Source organism: Lissotriton helveticus, chromosome 3_1, assembly GCF_964261635.1.
Source record: "Lissotriton helveticus chromosome 3_1, aLisHel1.1, whole genome shotgun sequence".
Lineage (NCBI taxonomy): Eukaryota > Metazoa > Chordata > Amphibia > Caudata > Salamandridae > Lissotriton > Lissotriton helveticus.
This window is the reverse complement of record NC_136061.1, coordinates 1,406,200,831-1,406,222,278: the sequence shown is the minus strand read 5'-3', so window position 1 is coordinate 1,406,222,278 and position 21,448 is coordinate 1,406,200,831. Positions and strand designations below refer to the sequence as shown.

At 46.4% G+C, this 21,448-nt stretch overlaps 1 protein-coding gene across 1 annotated transcript in view; it reads right to left on the bottom strand.

The window, feature by feature from the left end:
- NIFK (nucleolar protein interacting with the FHA domain of MKI67) overlaps positions 1 to 21,448 on the bottom strand; it is a 71,278-nt gene that overhangs the window by 24,205 nt on the left and 25,625 nt on the right. Inside the window, exon 2 of the mRNA XM_078682062.1 lies at positions 3,799 to 3,930. Coding sequence (XP_078538188.1) covers positions 3,799 to 3,930 — 132 coding nt within the window. The remainder of the gene's footprint in view (positions 1 to 3,798; positions 3,931 to 21,448) is intronic.

The window sequence follows — 21,448 nt, the reverse complement described above, 5'->3', positions numbered from 1 at the left end:
AAATGTGGTAGGGCAGACGTTCCTTCCAGAAAATAGACAAAGAAAAAACAAATCTGACATACTGTGGTGTTTATAAATGAACTCCATCCTTATTCCTTCAATATTTAAGCTAATATCATCTATACATTCTGTCAACTTTATTAAAAGAAAAAAAATGAAGGAGAAATTAACTTGATAGAGGTCATAATTTTTTACTGTTACAAACAAGAATATGAAGACACTTTTAAAGGGTTGATGAAAAAGTAAACAAATTTGGTCCTAGCAGAAATTTCAAGCTCTTTTATCTCAGACCCACTTAAGTATTGTGATCTGTTTTAAGGGACTAGGGCAATATGCTGTACAGCTGCAAGTGATGGAAGAGCCCCAAAACAAGGAAGGGCCTGTCCATCAAAGGGAAGACATTTTGGGAAACACAAATACAATGCAGTCGCAGAACAGAAGTACTCCTAGATAACTATGGGGTATTTTGTTTATTTTAGGAGCAGAGACAAAAGACTCCTCTGCCCTGCGTAAATGTATATTTATGGAGTTTTGTAAAGTGCAATAATCACTACTGACGTATGCTTCATCTCAAAACGTTTGTGTATGTGGCTGGTTTTTGTGCATCTAGTTGGTTCTCTGTATGCGAGTGGTTTGGGAATGTAAATGGTGGTTTTGCCAGCCGGTGGTTTGTGTGCCTTTGAAGGATTTTTGTGAAGATGGGGTGAAGTGCGAGTATTGTTTGTGAAGATGGGGTGTGCTTGTTTAGTGGGTATGTGGGCGATTTGTAAAGCGTACCGGGTTTTGTTGTGAGTGTGGGTAGTTTGCATGCATGTTGGTTGATTGTGTGCAAGTGGTAGCTTTGTTTACACGTGGAGGGTTTGTAGGCATGTGGAAGTTTATCTGGATGTATGTTACTTGTTTATCATAAATATGTCCATGGTTCCGAATATTGCAGTTATTGTGGTTACACACGGGGGAGTGAGTCCCTAATACATGGGTCTCAGAAGTCTCTGTTCCTTTAAAGTTAGTAAAATCCGTACTAGCACTGGTAGGATGATCTGCGCGTGCCAGATGATGCGGAGCAGGAGCAACATTTTACTTTACCACGCGTCCAGGGAGCGTGCTTACTTGGTCCGCCTGGCAGTAGCCCGGAGTGAATGTCCCACTACCTTTGGACATTTATATATGGTCATATTGTTGTAACTAACTGATTTCCCTTTAACATAAGGCTTCCCTGTGGTCTTCCGCATCCGCATTTAATCCTACAGACTCCCCCATCACGTAAGTTAATATAGATATTTGCATAACTGGGACACGGGAATAGGAAGGTGGCTTTTCTGTATCCTGCTCAGACTAGTTCCAATTCATTCAATGACTGCCGCCTAGTTCTTAATCTTGCCATCTAATAATTATGTTTCCCTTGTCTTCATTGCTTGCGGAAAAGTGTCACTCCTAGTTGTTAAATGACACTCATAATTTCACTGAAATTACGCAAATGTCACACACATGCAATCTGAAACCATGGCAGCTATGGGAATGAGGGGCACCCCAGCTACCACAGACTGAGGATGGAGCAAGTGGCGGTGCTGTGGGGATTCACAGACTCGACTGCTGGACTCTGTCTCACTGGCCAATTGCCCCCTACCCAGCACAACCCAAAAGACACGTCACTCAAACAGTGTTCACCATTGCCTCAGACGACTGCGGTCTGAATGATGACCAGTGTGAGCGACTGAATGTCCGCCCAACAAAGGATTGTAAATTGTACCCCCGAACACCGGGGCCTTGTCTGCACATCACCTGCTCAACTCGCTGATGACAAGGTGAATACACCCTCCAGCAACGAGCTTCAAACAGCTGTCACCGAACACAGCAGGCAGGGCTGGCTTTAGGGCCACTCCTGGCTCTGAGCTCCATGAGGGCAGAGAGACTGTGTTTACAAACAGCAAACCATGTTTAAATTCACCTGCTGCTGCTGAGTTCCTTGTGTGTCCAGCAGCTTCCAGGTAACCAAAACGAAAAAATTGAAATGCAATAGGACTTGCATTTGCAAGATTTTTAGGTATTGGCATTGTGAATGGGAATGCCTATTTATTTATTTTTGAAAACCTGCAATAATAAAAGGTATACAGCTAGATTCATCAAGCTTAATTGCGCTCGCAAAGGGCCAGATTCTGAGAATCTGGCCCTTTGCGAGTGTAATTTTTGCATTTGGGATTCATCATCCCAAATGCAAAAATTTGCTAATAAAGAATTCGCACATTTGCGAGGAATTGCATTTAAGGAATCTCTATTTGAGATTCCTTAAATGCAATTCATGAACCATTTTGAAATTGCGAAATCGCAATTTAGGACCACTATTTACCACGAAGTCAAACCTCGTGGTAAATAGCGAAAACTTAGAAAAATGCATTTAAATGCATTTTTCCCAAGTTGCATGTTATACACACACGTCCTTTGGACATGTGTGTGCACAACATCAGTGTAATTTCACATTTCAGGGGTGCTACAGGGTGTCCTTTGGTCACCCCTGCACCCTTGAAATCGCATCCTTATTTGCGATTAGCAATTTGCTAATCACAAATAAGGAATGTGTAGGAATCGCAATTTATTTAGCAATTCCTACATGAATCCCGTTTTGCAAGTCCTTAATAGCGATTCCTTATGAATCGCTATTAAAGACTCGCAAAACGGCCCTTTCATGAATCTAGCTGATTGTCATTTACAATACCAATAGGTCACATTTTTGAAAATGGAGACCTATTGCATTGCAAATGCTGGTTTAATCTGGGAAATGGTTAAAGACGTAGGTCTTTGTGCATATTTTTTTACCTTAGTACTCAGGTCAGGATTGCATAACACGATTGTTTTTTTTAACCAAATCCTTTGTTTTTCATTTTTTTTTTGGTTCTACTCGTATTCTGTTAAAGCAATCTATGCCTATCAAGGTCATACTAAACCAAATATATTATGAACTTCTGACACACTGTAAGGTGTGTCTACATATTTGTACTTCTTATTTTTGCTGACCTATAACATTAAAGCATCACAGTTTTTTTTTTTTTTAAGGACCGTCATTGGAACATTACTCACTTGATTTCTAATGCACCAGCATTCTATTTAATACAGTCTCATACGGGAGAGCTTGGGTAGGTTTGGACAATCACAAACATATAGGGCACTGCATGAAAAGGAAGACTCGACCTGTGAGGTCCTCTTAGGCGAGTGAAAATACCTGGGAAAGATAATGCAGCTTTTCAGCTCCCTCCCCAAACCAGAATGGCAAAATAAGAATCGGGATACTAGGCCATTCTCCAACAGTGGAACCCCTAATGCAGGCAGTGATGAAGGAACACAGACTTCAGCATCCAATGGGTTCAAGAGAACTAATTGCTTTACATCATGTTTCAATGGGAAGTTCTGTAGGGACCAACATGAACAGCAATACCCCTCAGGAAAAGTCCATGCCATGCTCGTTCCCAAAAGGTTCAGTAATTTTAGCATATACAGAAAACTGTGTCCTATTAAAGTAACACAGAAAACGTTTTCTAATTTTAGCACCAGCACAAACTGTTAGCAGCGGCTAACAAAATGGTATGCGTTTAGCCTATTGACCACTGTTAAAAATGATCCCGCCAAATTAAAATCTAAACTAATTGAGAAGTTAACACTTAAAACCTAACTGACATCTAGCTATTGCTTGCAAATATGACAAAGCTGAGTTTTAGGGGAAATTGAGCAACTTCAGATACAGTAGTTTCTTCATCTTGAGGGTTTCAATGAAGAAAGGAAATAACACAGGGTTATATTATTTACCTTTTTGCTTCTCGAAAGTCGAACTCTTGTGACATTTCCAAACTGGCTGAAGTAACCTTTGAGTTGTGGCTCAAAAAGTCCCCTGGGAATATGCCCCAAGTAAATTACACCAGGAGTAAGCTTCTCGTTCTTCTGCAATGGGGAAAAAACAAATATATCACAAACTAAACAATGTTGATTTGAAGTGGTTAGTTTGGCAGGAATGCCAATTTACATTTGCAAATTAGAACATTGTTTTATTCAAATTTTTATAATGAACAATGAGTTCTCAGGTGCATTACAATAAGAAGCATATTTTTTAACCAAACTTACACCAGAATTCTTCCAAGTCACACATTTATTGAAGCTGAAAACAAGATACATAGTACTGTCATTGATAATCAGGACAATTTATTAGCAAGGGCATATAAATGTAATCTTTTGAAGAAGGTCAGTTATTGGAAGGGTCCAACAGTCTGCTCAGCATTGCCAACCAGTCTACTAGCTTTTCTGTCAGTTTCTCGTGGCTTTCATATATTGTTAATCTACCAGTGTCCATTCGACCAATTCACATTTCCAGAGCTAATTCTTCGGGGCTCCAAGGTTCACCCAGTAAATGGCTATGCATCCTTTTTGCGAAAACATTGCCCAGTGATGCCAATCTTCTTCTAATTTTATTATTCTGTAATTTCAGGAAATATACAAAATAGACATTGTTCAATACATTTAACAGATATGTCTTCTGTAGCTCAATATAAGCAGCTTACCACTTTATCCCAGAAGTCAGCTATTTTGTGGCGTCAACTTCATTTTCAGGATGCTTATCCACTACCTCCACATCAGAAGTTATATTTGCCAAGGCTAGGATGTCTGTCAAAACCTGTGATTCTGGTGGGTGAGTGGCTTCAGGGAAGGTGGCCCAAAACTCAGGTGAAGCATGCATGTTGTAAGAACAGGCCAGAACCCACTTGATAAATTTCCCTAGCATCTTTAAATGCCATTACCCCTCATCCCACCCTCACTTAAATTCATCACAAATTGAAGCAGTTCTGCTCCGATAGACACAATTTGATCACTGTTTATGAGTTACACCCATGGTGCATATGACTGATTTTTTTTTTTAAACATCTTTTTATTGAAAGAAACAGTTCCATCACATGACACATCATGGAGCAGTGAAAGTGCAATGGTGCTTACATTATAGAAATTCACATCAAATCAGTCGTTGGCGGGTATATTGACGGTCTGCCTCCAAGCCAGTGCGTCTTCTACCCCAACCCCATCCTTCAGCCCTTCCCCCGCCCTTCGGACCATCCTCCCTCTTGCCCTCCCCCCCCCCCCCCCCCCCCCCACCAGGTGTGCAGAACGTATCAGAACCAAAGTCTATCGCCTCCCAGGAAAGGAAGTGTCATATGCATGTCGTGGGCGGTGCCTAGCAAGGGAAGCTTCCACTACGACTCCTCCTATATACCTCCTCCAGGCCTGCCAGATCTTTTCCCATTTTTTGGGACAACCCCGACTATTGTAGATGACCTTCTCCGCCCTCCGGCACCAATCCATGTCTCGCTCCCATTCCTCCATTGTCGGTACCAAGTCATTTCCCCAGAGGCGTGCGATATTCCTCTTTGCCACCATGCTTGCGAAGGTCAACCACACCTTGTCTCCCTTGGGCCATGTTACCTCCCCCGTGACCCCTAGAATGTGCCACCTAGCCTCCAGCTGCACCTCTGCCCCAACCACTTCCTCCATTATGTCCTTCAGTCTAACCCAATACGTATGAATTTTGGGGCATTCCCAAAGGATGTGAAAGAATGTGCCCTCATCCCCGCACCCTCTCAAGCAAAAGTGTGATGTCGCGTATCCCATTTTAAATTGCACCATGCGTGGGGTGTAGGACCTGTGAAGGATGCGGAGCTGCACCAGTCGGAATCGCGCTCGAATCGCCACTTCTCCAGGGCACTGCAGGGCCTCATTCCAATCATCGTCCTCTATCAAGCCCAAGTCGGATTCACACTTTTCCCTCAGTGATCCGAGTGTATCTGGGACATTGTTAATTAGCTTCTTATATGTGAGCGATATGGCCTTTTCAATCATTGGGTCCAACAGCAGCCTGTCTTCAAGTGAAGCAGATTCAGATATCTGATCCCCCTGTGATAAATGTGATTATATAGCATGTTTGAATTGCTGATAATGGAGGAATTCGCAATTTCCCATATGGAATTCTGACTGTAGAGCCGCGAATTCCACCACCTGCTCCTTCTTCCAGACATCTCCCAGTAGATCCATGCCTATGAGGCTCCACTGGCGTAGGTCGCGGAGTTGCACGACTTCCCTAAGGAAGTCGCCCCTCCATAAGGGCGTCTGAGCCGTGAGCCTCCTCCCCCAACCAAGCAATTTCGTTGCACGTTTCCATACCTCGACCGCCACCGCGGTCTGGGGGGGGCAAAAGCCGACTACTCCGTGCCTTGGAGTAGAGGGCCGCTAAGTAGGTATCCGCGCCTAGGGGCCATACGATCTATCCGATACGCCGGTTCTTCCTGCGGGGCAAATACCCACCCGTTAACATTAACCAGCTGCGCCGCCCAATAATATAGACGAATCTCGGGTACCGCCAATCCCCCCTCATAGGGACCGCACTGTAATTAGCGGAGGGCAATCCGCGGACACCCCCCCGCTCCACAAAAGGGAGCGCTGATCTGCCTCCAACGTTTTAAAGACATGATCCGGGATCGGAAAGGGAGAGCTCTGCAGCACATACAACAAACGTGGCAGGGCCATCATTTTAAATAATACAGCTCTGCCCATGAGGGAGACCGGGAGGGTCCGCCAGTGTTGCACGTCACTGTGCAGGCAATCAAGATGACTGAGTTTTTGATTTGTTTCTTTTGTAGATGCTCTTATACTAAATGTTTCTTTAGGTCAGTGCTAAATTGAATGAGGATTAAATAATATAAAATAGTTCAGAAATCTTTTTTCCTGTCACACAGGATTCATGTTCTTGGTTGTGTAATATCTTCTTAAAACAGTAGGTGATTGATGGCTGTTGGGGGGGGGGTTCATTTGTCTTGGTGCCAGGTAAAGGCATGAGCATGAAACGGCACACAGATTCTTTTTTATAAATCCAAGGGGTTTTAGGTGCATTTAACCTATTGGATAATGAAGTTCCTATACCCCCTTCACCGTTAGTGGTATTAACAGATGTGAGTCTTTTGGGTCGGGAGCCTGGCTAGGAGTAAGACAGATTCAGGGATCTTGACCATAGCTTAAAAACAAACCTTCGCAAATTGGCGAGAACTGGACGGCATCAGAAGAGCTCTGAAACAGTTTGCCCGTTTTATTCATGGAAGAAATATTCAACTTCAAACAACGTTATAGCCAAGGCCTTCGTCAACAGGCAAGGAGGAACAAGATCTCCAACAATCTCTTTTTCTGGGCTCATAGAACACAGCTGTCACCCAGAGAGCAATTCTCATTCAGGGTATCAACAATGTGATGGCTAATGTGTTAAGTAAAGAGATTCCATCAACTAATTTTTCTCTTCATCCTGGAATTTTCAACCAACTGGTACGGAAATGGGGGATGCCCGTGTTGGATCTTTTTGCCACAACAAGAAACGCAAAGTCCAAAGATTTTGTTCCAGGACTTGGAAAGCAGGGGCTTGAGTGGTGAACTCTCTGCCGTGCAGATGGCTGTGCGGCCTGCTAAATGAATTTGCCCCCATCTGGTCCTTTCTAGTTAGGCTCAGGAGGGTGTTGGGCTAAGATGATTTAATAGGCGACTCTTGGCCTCAAGCAAATTGGCATCCTCTGCTGAGGAGTCTGAGAGAGTCGGAGGATTGGCAGATCCCAGTAGTTCTGTTTCCCCTATTGCTTCATTCCCTGAATCTCCAGGTCTTGCAGGGACGACATTTGACGGCTTGAAAGTGGAGAGGAGTGGTCGGAATGTATAAGGACTCATCAGATGAGCTAGCATTCACTTTGCAGCCCTCAAGGAGGCCTTTGACACTTAGATCTTATGCTAAACATTTGAGATCCGGTGTGGTGCATGCATAGGGAGTTAGATCCTACAAAGGCTGATTTAGTTCAAGTCTGCAGTTCCTCAATGATGAACTTCTATGGGGTTGAAGATGGATTCCTTGAAGCTTTGAAGAAACTTCAGCCAAACATCACTATAAAGTCTTGCGATAAAGGTGGCGGTATTGTAATAATGGATACCAACGACTGTCAAAATTCAGACCATGCTATAGATACCTGAGCATTACCAAAAAGCTATTTTGAGAGCCTTAAATAAATGGAAAATTCAGATTGAAAGGGTTACTCGCACAGCATTATCTAATGGTGACATATGTAAAAGAACGTGAATTTCTGATTACTCAGAAGCTAGTCACTCCAGCCATTTATGGTGTGCCAAAGACACAAAAGATCCTACTTTGCGTCCCATCATTTCACCTATTAATTTGATTACAGAGCCATTATCGAAATACGTGGATACATATTTGTGCCTTATGACTAAAAGCCATCAATACTATATAAGAGATACTGGTGATATGATCCCCTTGTAATCAAGAACAAGAAATTCTGGTCACATTAGATATAGAGGCGCTCTACACAAACATTCCTCAACAAGAAGTCAAAGAACTTTTAGAAAGATTCTCAGGCAACAAACCGAATACATTCATATTGGAATTCCTAAAAATAGGGCTCTTCCACATTATTTTGAATTCAATGGCAACATGTACCATCAAACCAAAGGGGAGCATCTTTTGCTAGTAGCATAGCGAATATTTATATGGGAGAATATGAATGCAAACCCATTTTTAATGAAGTTGTTCCACTTTTTTGTATTAAAACGGAGCACTGGCATTGCTTCATAGATGACTTTTTTTTGTATTGTCAGGAGAAAAGGAAAGTCTTGTAGATTTCATACAATGGCTAACCCTCAGTGACAAGAACTTAAATTTACAGTTAAACATAGCTCGAAGAAAGTAGTACCTAGATATCTGGATTACAGGCACTCAAGGTATGTTACAAGTTGACTTTTATAGAAAACCCACAGCTAAAAACAGTGCTCCAACACTCAAGTTTTCACCCCAATTGCCAAAAATACTAAAAAACGAGGGTATACCAAACGCTTGGATCGACAAGCATTTAAGAGAGCCAAGTACTACAATTGCGATGCTCTCCTCCAAGGACTCCATCGTAAGAAAGACGACAAACACGCCTGTGTCATAAATCACTCCAAGTTAAATCATAAAGTCAAAAGGATTTTTGACAAAAACTGGAAAATCCTTAATACCAATGGAGATGACACCATATTGGATAGACCTATGTTTTCAAATAGAAGAAATGCTAATATAAGAGAAAAAATAATTCATACATGGCTAAAATCAAAAAAAGGAACGAGAACAAGGTTTTATAGTGGGTACTAAATTGATAAAGGGGAACCACAGATGTGCCACATACCATGCTTGTGATAATGCCCTAGTCATAGACAGATGGGAATATGGAGAACAAAAAGTGTTGTTTTTTTTAAAGATATGTCAGACTGTAGAAGTTCCAACATTATAAATATATATATATTACCATCTGCCCATGTGGACTTGGATATGTAGGTAAAACAGGGAGAGAATTCAGGACCCACTATGCAGAACATAAATCTGCGATTAGAACTAGAAAATTGCAATCACCCTTAGTACAACATTGCAGTGATCAAGGTCATGCAGAGTATTAACTTAAGTGGATCATCTTTGAAACAAGGACAAGCTACGACAGAGACACGTAAAGATAGAGAAACATATTGGATTTTCTCTCTTAACACGGTAAAGAAGGGGCTCAATAAGAATCATATGGCGAGTTACCTGATCTTGTTCAACCCCTAAGGTCTATCTATATAGATATTGCACTGGAGAACACTTCCTGCTCTCGCCAGCATTTTGGTAGTATGGCTAGACCATGCTATCCATTATTGACATTCTATCATAATATTAAGATCATAAATAGTGTTGAGGGCCTACCACTGTGTTCAACTAAACTGTTCTTTTCTGCTACTTTCTGACAGACCACCGCTCGGAATTCGAAGAGGATTTACAGAAATTTACACCAGAGGGTCATCTCTCGTACGATGGCACCCACGTTCTTCAGTATTCTGTAGTCCTTTGTTCATGTTCAGCTGCGAGTCTCTTTTACCTCAACATCTCAATTGCAGTCCATTACGCGCCACCGTTTTAAATCAAACCAGCGCTGGAATCCAAAAATCTTCTACGGACAAGAGCCCGTCTGATAGACGGAAAGCAATGAGAGTCAGACTTCTGTACTGGAAGGTAAGACCATGCTAATCTCCACTTAGTAGCACAGGAGTCTTGCAGCAGCTCGGCTATTGACAAATAGTGGGTAGCACTTATTATATAAATCGCCTCTTATTTAAGTACAGCAAAAGAGCCCTCTGTAGCTTTTTTAGGCAATGGAGTCTAGCAGAATAGATCCCCGCGCCACAGGGAAATACTATTTAAATCTGTCACAAGCAGCGCACGATACTGGAGAGGACCTGGTCAAAGATACCTGTAGTTTTTGCCCCCATCACTGAAACTATAAAAGAGATAGCTGTAACCTAAAACTGGCATATCAAATACTGGAGGTTAAAACAACATGAGACAAAAAGACAACTAAAATGCCATTGGTGCTTGTCTGACTTGGACCTCACATTTCTTCATGATTGAATGCCGGTCATCTACATCGAGATGAGGAGTAGGATGGCAAACCATTAAAAGCTGTCCCCTTCATGAACAAAATAGGACAAACACAAAGCACAAAATGAGCAAGAATTACAGAGAAGTAAACGTAGAAGTAATGTCAAATATAAGGAAATGTAACCAGCCCATCAGTATAATAAAATTGCACATGTTGTAAGTATTAATACTATTCTACTGTATTCTGCCCCATTATCAGTAGTTCTCTGAATGGGAACAGATTTCTGATTTAATATACACCGAGCGCTTGGGTACCTAGTAGACAATACGAGGTCTAAAAAGGTAAAACTTGTTTCTAGCCTACCTTCCCCATACAGATGGACAGATATATTTTCGAAAATTGTGCTCATACATGCAAGAGAAAAATTTACATTTCCCTTTACGTGCATATCACTGCTACAGCAGGAAGATCACAAAGATGTTCGGAATAAGACCTCTGACTCGCTGTGGGTTTTAAAGGTAGCCTTCATCTTGTCCACTTATATCAGATGCACTTAATAATCCTTTCACAATATCTTTTCTTTTGCACACCTTTGGGTGCAAGCTTCCCTTTGTGCAGAAACAACACTGGATATGGTTTGGAATTGAAACCAGATGTTATTAAGCTGGCTATTGAGGAGTGCTCATATTATTTACAGAAACAAGTTTTTTCAAGACATCCCCATCTTTATCCGCCATTTTATGAGTTATCATACCAGGTGGTCCTCAACAAGGTGGAGCTTTTACACACTGTCCACGGAAACGATCGTAGACCAGACTATATAAGATTCCGACCCACAGCACAGCACAGACAGAGAAAATAGTTACTTCCCCGTTTCTGTAGGCAAGGATTAAACCCAGAGGTTGGAACACTCATAAATGGCTGGAGTTAGGGAATGAATGTGTGAGAGTATAGAGAATGAGTGGTTTTTAGTTGGTCTGGGGGGTATATCATTGTTATATGCAAGTGTTTTTCTAAAAGAAAATGACTACATACGGAGACAGATATTGGTGTCGTAAAAATTGAAAAAAGAACTTCCTGTATATCAAACAAAATGAATGGGCACGTTGATGGACTTTTATTGTATAGTATTGTTCAGCACTGTATATATTGTTTGTAAACACTTTTTTTTAACTATTTTTCTATTCAGCTAATACATAAAGAAGCAAAAAATTCAAATAGTAGATATTGATACAAATTATAAAAAATAAAATAACATTGATGAAAGCCAACCATGAATTAATCCAATAAATGTATGGCAAGATTTGGGAGTCTACTTTGGCCCCATAGGAACTAATGCAGGTCAGGTGGGACAGCTTATTGAGTCATTGTGGCTTCCTTGTCAGTTCAACTGGTTGCTCTCAAGGTATTTTGAAACTCTTGAGGTAATTTGAAGACTGGTGAGAATTTGGTTCTTCACCTTTTAAAGGCAATCCGGATCACCATAAGCAGTTTCCAGCATGGGCCCCAGTCTATCTGCTTTCGCTATAAAATGGACTCTATGTACTTTAGGTACATACCAGATTGGTTACTGGGTCACCCTTGTGAGCCCCTGTATAGTGTACTCTAGGTACCCAGGGCATAGGTGCACCCTAGGCCTACCAGGGGCTGCAGCATGTATTGTGCCACCCCTGGTTAGCCTTCCAAACTGACACCACAGCTCTGTACTTACAGCCTGGGTAAGGTGGTGTAATCACCCCTTACTTAGATATAATATATCTATATCTACCTTATATATAGACACATAGTAACCTATAAGTCACTCCTATGGCAGGCCTTAACAATCCTGGAGGCAGAGTGCTTGGTTTTATTTGAGAAGGTGCCCTAGCATGAGCTGAGCCCCGCTGCAGCTTTCGGAACCATCTCCTTATAGCTGTTTTATGATATAGCCATACCATATACTTTTTTTTTTTTAAAGACCTTTATTCTTCATATATCATAGTACACATTACATATCTCACAGTTTCTCACACAAGTGGTCAAAGCAGCATTACTTAGCGTCATAGTGCGAATATGGTGGACACAGCCGTTTAGCCGGCATCCCGGGGGCCCGGCGGCGTACAGTACAGCAGATGTGCAAAGTCAATAATGTCTAGTCATAACAATGCAGGAGTATAGATAGCTCTGTATGTGTTTGGGTTCTCGTGTCGCTACCACCATACACATGACTTGGCTGTGAGTCACACATCAGGCGTCTTATCTTCGTGTGTATCTAAATCTTGTAATTACAAAGAAAGCAATAAACAAAACTACCCCAACCAACCCTCGCCCTCCCCAAAGTGCCAGCAACCTTGTGCTTAGAAATGTGCCCTAGTTATTGCTACCGGCTAGTTCATACCTTGCTGCCTACAGAACACTACTATGAAGGCGCTAATCCTAGAACTATGTTGACTGGTAGAAGCGCTACATGTGGTATCACCAAGTTCCACCCGCCCCCACCCAAGATCCTGCGTCTACTGTCCCTCCTGTCCCTCTGGGGATTCCGGGGGGTCCAGTGCCCCGGTACAGTCCGAGTGCTTCTCCTCACTCTGTTGTATGTATGCCTGGTATAAACCCCAGAAATTTTTGAGCCTGCTCTTGGGCGGAAGTAGCTCGCTATAATGTTCGGACTGCGTGCAGCAGTAAAGTAAGTCGCCTGCCCATCTCTTCTTGGTGGGAAGCGGGCCCCTCATCCAGCACATGGCAACCACTCTTCTGGCTATCAGTAGAGCCATATCCACGAGTCGTCGCTGGGATAACGGAAGTGGTTTAGAGAATCCTAGGAGCGCCAATTCCTGGCTAACAGTCAGCTCCGAGCCCAAAATCGTATTGAGTTCTGAGAAAACCGCCACCCAGAATTTCTGAATTCCCGGACAGTACCACGCCATGTGGATAAAATCTGCAACCTGCGCGTGACACCGCTCACACTCCGCCGTCTGCCTAAGCCCGTAACGGTGCAGCCTCTCCGGAGTATAGTATACCCGTTGTAGAAACTTAAAATGCACTAGTCTATGCCTTCCATTAAGGGAGAGTCTTCTTGTGCAGGTGCAGCAGTATCGCCACATGTCGTCATCGATTTGTAGTTGCAGATCTCTTTGCCATTCCGCCCTGGCTTTTGAGTGCTGAATCTGTTGATGTGCAACACCCAGTTTGTTTAGGGTGGAGATTAGTTTGCGGGAGGACGTGGATTTGATCACATATGTGAGTTCAGGGACCTCCGATGGCTCCGCCATCTCAGGGCCCAGCAAGTCCTTCAACGCACTCCGTACCCTGTGAAACTGGAAGCGCTGTAGAAGCGTAGCCTCCGGCTGCGTGGCGGAGAGCTGCTCCCAGGACCTGGAAACCCCCTTGACAAACAGGTCTTCCATTTTAGTGAGTCCCAGCGCACGCAGTGCCTCCGTTACTCCTTTTTCCCATAGCGGGCCCAGCCAGAGTGCCCAATCTATCTGCATCTGAGGCGAGTACAGAAATCTACAGTCCCGCGCCCGGGCCAGCGCGTGCCACGCATGATTGGTAGATTTAAGAGAGTCCAGTTGACCAATAGTTCGGTCTACCGGGAGAGAGACGGTGGCCGGAAGGGGAAGAGGCTCCGCAAACAATCGTTCTAATGTCACGTGTGGAATGCGCGGGTCCCCATGAATCCAAGAGTGTAAATGGGCAGCTTGCGCAATGCGGTATCTTTCCATGTCGGGCGCACCCAGCCCCCCCATTTCACAAGGGAGCAATAGTGTCGTCCACTTAACTCTAGGCTGTTTACCCCCCCATGCTAGCCTGATAAGCACCTGCGTCAGCTGTTTAAAGAACGCCTTTGACAGTACTACTGGTATGTTGTTGAAGAGGAATAGGAACCTAGGCAGTACCACCATTTTCATGATGGCTATTCTGCCCATTAGGGACAGCGGGAGCTTACACCATGCGTCCACGTCCTCAACCAGTTTTGTGTACGCTACGCCGTGGTTTTCCCTGACTAGAACATCCGGATCAGTGTGAAGGTGTATGCCTAAGTATCTAACTGAGTCAGTGGTCCATTTCAGGGGGTATTCCATTTCAAAGGGCTGAGTCGCGGGTGTAAGTGGAAAAGCGATTGATTTGTCCCAGTTCACTCTGAGCCCCGAGAGGGCGCCAAATCGCACAACCTCCCGCAAAACGGCTGAGAGGTTCGTTTCCGGATCGCGAACATAGAGGAGTGTATCATCAGCATACGTTGATATGCCAATCTTGTACGTTGGAAAACTAATACCTTCCAAGCTGTGGTATTCCCTGATTGCACACGCCAGCGGTTCCGCCACCAGCGCATACAGGAGGGGCGAAAGAGGACATCCCTGTCTAGTACCTCTGCTTATATCAAACGGGTCCGTAACTCTAGCCCCTATCTTCAGCCTCGCTGTAGGCCGGTAGTACAGGGCTCCCATCATCTGCAAGAATGGTTTTCCCAACCCCAGCTTCCTCAGAACTCTAAGCATGAAAGGCCACTCCACAGAATCGAAGGCCTTTTCCACGTCCAGGAAAACTGTTAGAGCTGTGTTTTCCGGACGCACGTGCTGCATTGTCCCCAGCACCGTTCGGATATTATATGTCAGGTTCCTGCTGGGGACGAAGCCGGCCTGTTCAGGCGCTACCAGGTCCGGTACCAGGAGAGCCAATCGCGTGGCCAGAACTTTAGCAAATATTTTAGTGTCCACATTTATCAGGGAGATCGGCCTGTACGAGCTACAAGACTCCGGGGGGTTCCCAGGTTTTAAAGTGGTGATTAGTAGGGCTTCCCTCATGGAGTGGGGCATACTACCCTACTCGCATATATCATCAAATAAGGTGATCAGGTGTGGGACCAGCTTGTCCTTGAATGACTTGTAAAAGCCTACCGTCAAACCGTCCGCTCCCGGGGCACTACCAGTTCGCATGCTCGCCAGTGCCTCCAGAATATCATCCTCCTGTATTGGAGACATCAGGAATTCCCTGTTCGAGTTTGGCAAAAAAGGCATGGCAATATGCTCTAGGTAGTCGTCAATCTCCTCCTCTACCCGCAGCGCTCTGGATTTATACAAATCTGCATAGTACTGTCTAAATGTTTGGAGGATCTCCTCTTCGTCAGAAATAACCTCACCATCTGGCGTGAGTCGTTCATCCACCACCAGGGGCCTCCTGGTACTGCGTATCATTCTAGCCAGTAGTGCACCCGGTCGGTCCCCCTCCCCGTGAGTACGCGCTGTAGCGTATTTGCCCATGTGTTGTACTTCCCTGTCGGCCAGGTCATAGTATTCAGTCAGTAGGATTTTGATTTGGGACTCAGCAGCGGTATCGGAGCCATTCTGTAGGTGCCTCTCCAGATCAGACAGGCGGGCTTCAAGTTGTTTCAAGTCTCGTCTTATAGATTTAAGCACACTCGAGTGCTTGGACATTGCCATACCCCTGATGAAGACCTTGAAGGCTTCCCACACTGTCTGGAAACGGTCAACAGACCCCAGATTTGTCTCAAAGAACGTATCTATATCTTCCGCCAGTTCACCCCGAAACACATCGTCCAGGAGGGAGTAGGGGGGGAATCTCCAGGTGAAGGGGGGGATTGTTTTCTTTGGGATCACTAGGTGGAGCAATACAGGGGAGTGATCAGAGAGGGTGCGGGGCAGCACCACACAGCTCCTTATACTATCTAGTAGGGTCTGGGACACTAGCCAGTAATCTATTGTAGTGTGGATATTGTGGAATGCAGAGTAGTGAGTGAAACCGCCTTTCATGGGGTGCTTACTTCTCCATACATCCACCAGGTCCAGTCTAAGCATCTCCGCCTTCATGTGCAGAGCAGAGGCCACTGGCCTCCGGGCCGGCCCCGCCGACCTATCCAGGTCAGGGTCAAAAACAAAATTGAAGTCCACTCCCCACAGCAGTCTAGAGGGAACATGTGTTCTGCAGTGCGCCGCCAGTGATGTGTAAAAGTCAGGACTATCATAGTTCGGCCCGTAAACATGGACCACTACCAAATCGTGTCCCCCTGCCCACACACCTAGTAATGACGAAGCGACCCTCCGGGTCAGACATCAGTGGTACTAGTTTTAACTGAGAGGTAGGGTTGACCCAAGTGAGTACCCCCCTGGAGTGTGTCGTGAACCCCGCAGCCACACAGTGTCCCCCCATCCCCCTGGCCTGTAGCCTCCTGCTAGTGAGTGGAAGGTGGGTCTCCTGCAGAAGAGCGAGGTCAACATGGTGTCTGTGTAAATAACTGAGTACCTTCCGTAGCTTACGGTAATCATTGAGCCCTCTCACATTCCACGTCAGCATTTTCAGTTCCTGCAAGTTGCGCGGAGCAATCCCATCAGTAGTAGTAGTCATTCTAGCATTGATAACAATAGGGTGCAGACAGCTGTACTACTAAGCCGTACAGTCTCCTTAAACTTAAAAGCAGACAGCACGTTGCATGGCATGGTTTTCAAAACCCCACAGTTAAGATAGCAATTACAATTCCCAACATATTCCCCCCTCCACCCACAGCCGACCTCCCCCAACCTGGCCTGGCAGTACCCAATCCCACCCAACAACATCCAACTTATGGTGTCGTCACGCCCAGTCCCCAACAAATTGCCCACAAGGACAATTAGAGCCAAAAGCGCTAGGGCAGAGGTCGCCATCAGTGGCACCAAACAGTGCATCGGAGATAACTAGTGCAAACATGGCTCCCGCCACCAACACCCAAGTCAGTGTGTAACAACAGAAGGACTGTTCAAGGTTCAAACGAATATAGTGACCAGTGGTATCAAAACTCTTCCCTACAGTTTCATCCACAGCCCACCCCAACACAATAAAGGACCATTATGGTGCACAGCAGTGCACTCGACAGTACAGGGCCACTAGCTTAGTCTCGAGCTCACCGCAGCCAAGGTCAAACAAATATATATTGGATTGATCTCACCCAGCGCCTGGCGCAGTCCGTCCACCAGCCACAGCTATCGCAAGGCAGCCATCCAGCTGGTCCCCAAGGTGCTATCTCGAAGCGGTAGAGTCACCGTCTCAACACCACCCTGAGTCTGATACGGACATACACTCCCCAAGGCCAGGAGTACATAGTGTGCTATTCTTGTTCGTCCAGACGGCTGCTGTCTTCGTGCTCTTCAGTCTGTCGGCTGGGGCTGTTCCTCTGCTCCTTGGACCATTCCTTGAGCGACTTTTGTAGCTCCTTGGGGTTTGTGAAAAAGTGCGAGTGCCCATGCCTGTTGACCCGCAGCTTCGCCGGGTAGAGCATCGCATAGTCTAGGCCCAGTTCTCTCAACTGTTTTTTATACGGAGCGAAGTGCCGCCTTTCCTCCTGCACCCTCGCCGTGAAATCAGGATACAGGGAAATTTCCATACCCTCAAACTGGAACCTCCCTTTGTCTCTGGCCACACGTAGAGCCGTGTCACGATCCCTGTAGTTGAGGAGTTTGGCAATTATCGGCCATGGGGTAGCTCCAGGCCGCGGCCGCGGCCCGAGAGTGCGGTGGGCTCTTTCCACTATAAACATCAGAGAGAAGACGTCGTCGCCCAGCAGGGAGACCAGAAGTTTCTCCACGAAGAGCTCCATTTTGCCTGTCTCGGTCGTCTCTGCAACCCCCGTGATGCGGATGTTGGAGCGCCTCGACCTGGCTTCTAAGTCCTCCGACTTATCCTGGATGACCTGTAGGAGTCTGGAAAATTGCTTGCGGTCCTTGTCCCACTCGGTCTGCGCCTCCTCCACCTCCGTGAGGCGCCTCTCTGACATGTCGAGGCGTTCCGCATGTTTATCCACCCTTTCCGACATGCGGTCCATGCGGTAAGTGAGTGCGTCTATTTTCGTGCTGATAGACAACATACTTTCTTGCAGTCCTTTCTCCATGGAGACAAGCATTTCTTTAATATCCGTGTACATTGTGTTGTCCGCACCCTTGTTCCTAGGGGAAACGTCCAGTGCCGGCTCCTCCAGGGCCTTCGCTTTGCGCTGGTCAAACGCCAGTTTGGTCTGGGTTCTGTCGTTCTTGCCCATAGTGCGTAGGGAAGTCCAGGAGCGATCCGCTTCTGTGTATGGTCTCCGATGCGTAGGCAGTGGTTATAGTCAACCTCGGTGTCCCAGTCTCGTGTTAACTTACAGGTCTTAATACGCTATGTCCTCCGGAGCTTGCATACGCCAGTACCAGGGGTCACCGCAGCGTGGGGTCCCCAGTCAGTGAGCAGCACAGCCAAGTTCCCCCAGTCGGTGGTGCAGGCCCACACTCGATGTCGACCGGGCGCAGCCGCGGAAACACAGTCCAGGGCCAAGGATCTCCACACAGACCCACAATCACACCAAGGTATGGCGTCAGCAGCGCCTCAATCCGCGACGCCTATATGCAGGAGGGTGCAGTCCCATGCACATCAGGGTCCTCAAGTTGTCCACAATTCCCGATGCCGCAACACAATCACCCAGGCTGTCCTCCCCGACTCCCCGTTGCAAGGCACCCGGCAGGAGGCGAAAAGACGCAGACTCAGGTCCACCCAAGCAGGTCCAGTGGCATGTATCGTTGCGGGGGGGCCTTCACAAGTGTCCGGCCGCTACCTCGGCCTGCGGGGCTGTAGGATCTCCAATACGGGCCCACACAATGCACTCCCCCCTCTAAGAAGGGGGGGGAGGCGCGGGAAGTCGCAGGGGGCCCCACCTCACCGTCAGCTAGGCACTCCTCTCCGCCGGGTCTTCGAGGGGGTCACCGGGTCGCAGCTCCCCCAGTGGCCGCACGCACAGGACGCACGGCGGCCAGATATTTAGGCAAGTCCGCCGCCTCAGGCCTGGTCGGCCGACGTCGTTACACTGCCGGAGTTCCGTGGGTCTTCCACCGATGTCGCCGGCGGCTTCGCCGTTCGCTGCAGCAGTGACCCCAGAACAAGTCCCCACCCCGCAAGTCCGGCGGTGGCCGTTGTTTTAGGATATTATTGCAGGATCTTTCGGCTGTTGGCGCGGAGCTCAGCACACACGCGTCTCACATCGACGCTGGCAAGCTCCGCCCCCAGCCATACCATATACTCTTAAGTGCATTATAATCCTCGCAGTTAATGCTAACTTTGGTTTGGCTTTATCAAACATGTCGTGTAAGGTGTCAAACACTTTGAATACTACCCCCCGCCAGTCCTGCTACTGGACGAAACTCCGGCAGGGGAGGCCTGGACAATAGGTTTCCTGTCCAGGGAGGTGCTCGCACCTCCCTAGACAGGCTTTGGTATTGGGGCAGGGAGGGTTGCATTCAGTGAATGCAGTCACTGCCTGGGGCACACAAGGTGCTCCATGCATTTCCCCGTTCAAACCGGTTGCAGGGGCACTCAGCCCCAGCTCTGGCGTGAAACTGGACAAAGGGGAAGGGGTGTAACCACCCCCTCCCCAGGTCAACCCATAGGAGGGACCTTAGAGTTAGTCCAACCCCTAAGCTTACTATAAGTATAGAACCCCAGTTCCTAGGACTTTAGATTACCCTAGACGAAACTCTGCAACATACATCTTGGACCTTCGACATTCCATATCGACTGGAAGACGGAAGAAATCGCCCTTGTGGTCAAGGAGTGACCTCCCTGTTCAAACAGGCACCAACTGCATCTTTGCCGGTCTGCATTGTCGAAGCTCCCGCCAGATTCCAAAGAATATGCGACACAGGACACAAACTCCCAGACATCTCTGAACCGAGCTCCCAGCAAAGCCGAGACCCGTAGCGGACACGAGAGACAGGAATTCCTGGACATCCTGCATTTTGCAACCTGCACCTACTTCTCGAGGTATCTCGAAGTTGTGCATTGGGGTGCTTGAAGCCCCAGCCCAGTTTGCACCGAAGCTTAGAGACCCACACTCCACGAGTGTCCCTTGGGCCCGCTTTGTGCATTTCAGCTCGACGTGTCTTCGCGGTTCCTAGGCCGTTGGCAAGTGAGCCCCCAAGAAGACCAATCTTTGAATTAGTTTGTTTTCCTGGTTGCTCCAGGCTTGCTCCAACTTCTCCCCAAAAGAGAAGTTCCTCAGACCTTGCTGGTCTGCACTGAAGACAATCTCGACATCTTGCGTGGATTGCGTTTGACAAGGCTTGTTGGGTCCAATCCGGATGCCGACACCGCAGTCAACTAGATCCTTCGTGGGACAGCTCGAATCCAGCTCCTGGTAGTCTTCGTCAACGCCTCCTGAACCTCGTGGCTGAAGAGACAAGCTTCACCTTTTCACCTAAAATCACCCAACATCTGGTGGCATCTTCCTATCGCCATCCTGGTCACTGGCTAGTGGCCCAGACGGCCTCCTCTGCTTTCAGGTTCTCCAGATCTTCGATCTACCATTGGATCCACCTGGACACTTTTCCTCTGGTCGCCAGCAGCACTTCTTCGCAGCTCTCCATAGGAATCGACGACAAAACCAGACACCAAAAGGCACCTATGCACCCGGCTTCCCCGGGTGAGGTAACACTAGTACTCCGGTGCGCCTGTGGGTCTTGACTCTCGAAGTGTCTAAGTCTAAAAGGGTTCCACCGTAGTTAACCTAGAAGTGTTGTTTAATTATAAATTTATAGCTTGTTAGTTTCCCATAGAAAGTCCATGGTAACGTGTGGCTGTGTTTAGACACTGCACACGTCTCCCGTGGGCCTCCTACATCCTAACCTTTGGATGTTCCTAGAAGCCCCAGCGATTCCACAGGCCCCAGGCCTGCTTTCTCTCACTTGGTTCTTATACCACTATTTTAGTATATGGTTTGTGAGGCCCCTAGGGCATAACGTATACTGTGCAACTTATCGGATGCTAATCAAGTTCCTTGTATTGTACTTTTACCTCTGACTCATAAAGAGTGCAGAGGAGTTGTGTTTAGAATAAATACATATATATTTGATATATACCTTGTGTGGTGTGCTTTTATTTGGTACGCAAGAGATTATAAATGGTAAAAACTTGCTTAACTCGTCTCCAAGTCTCAGCCAGAAGGCTGCTCTCCACAGATACCACTAGGATAGCTTTCTATAAGGTTGACT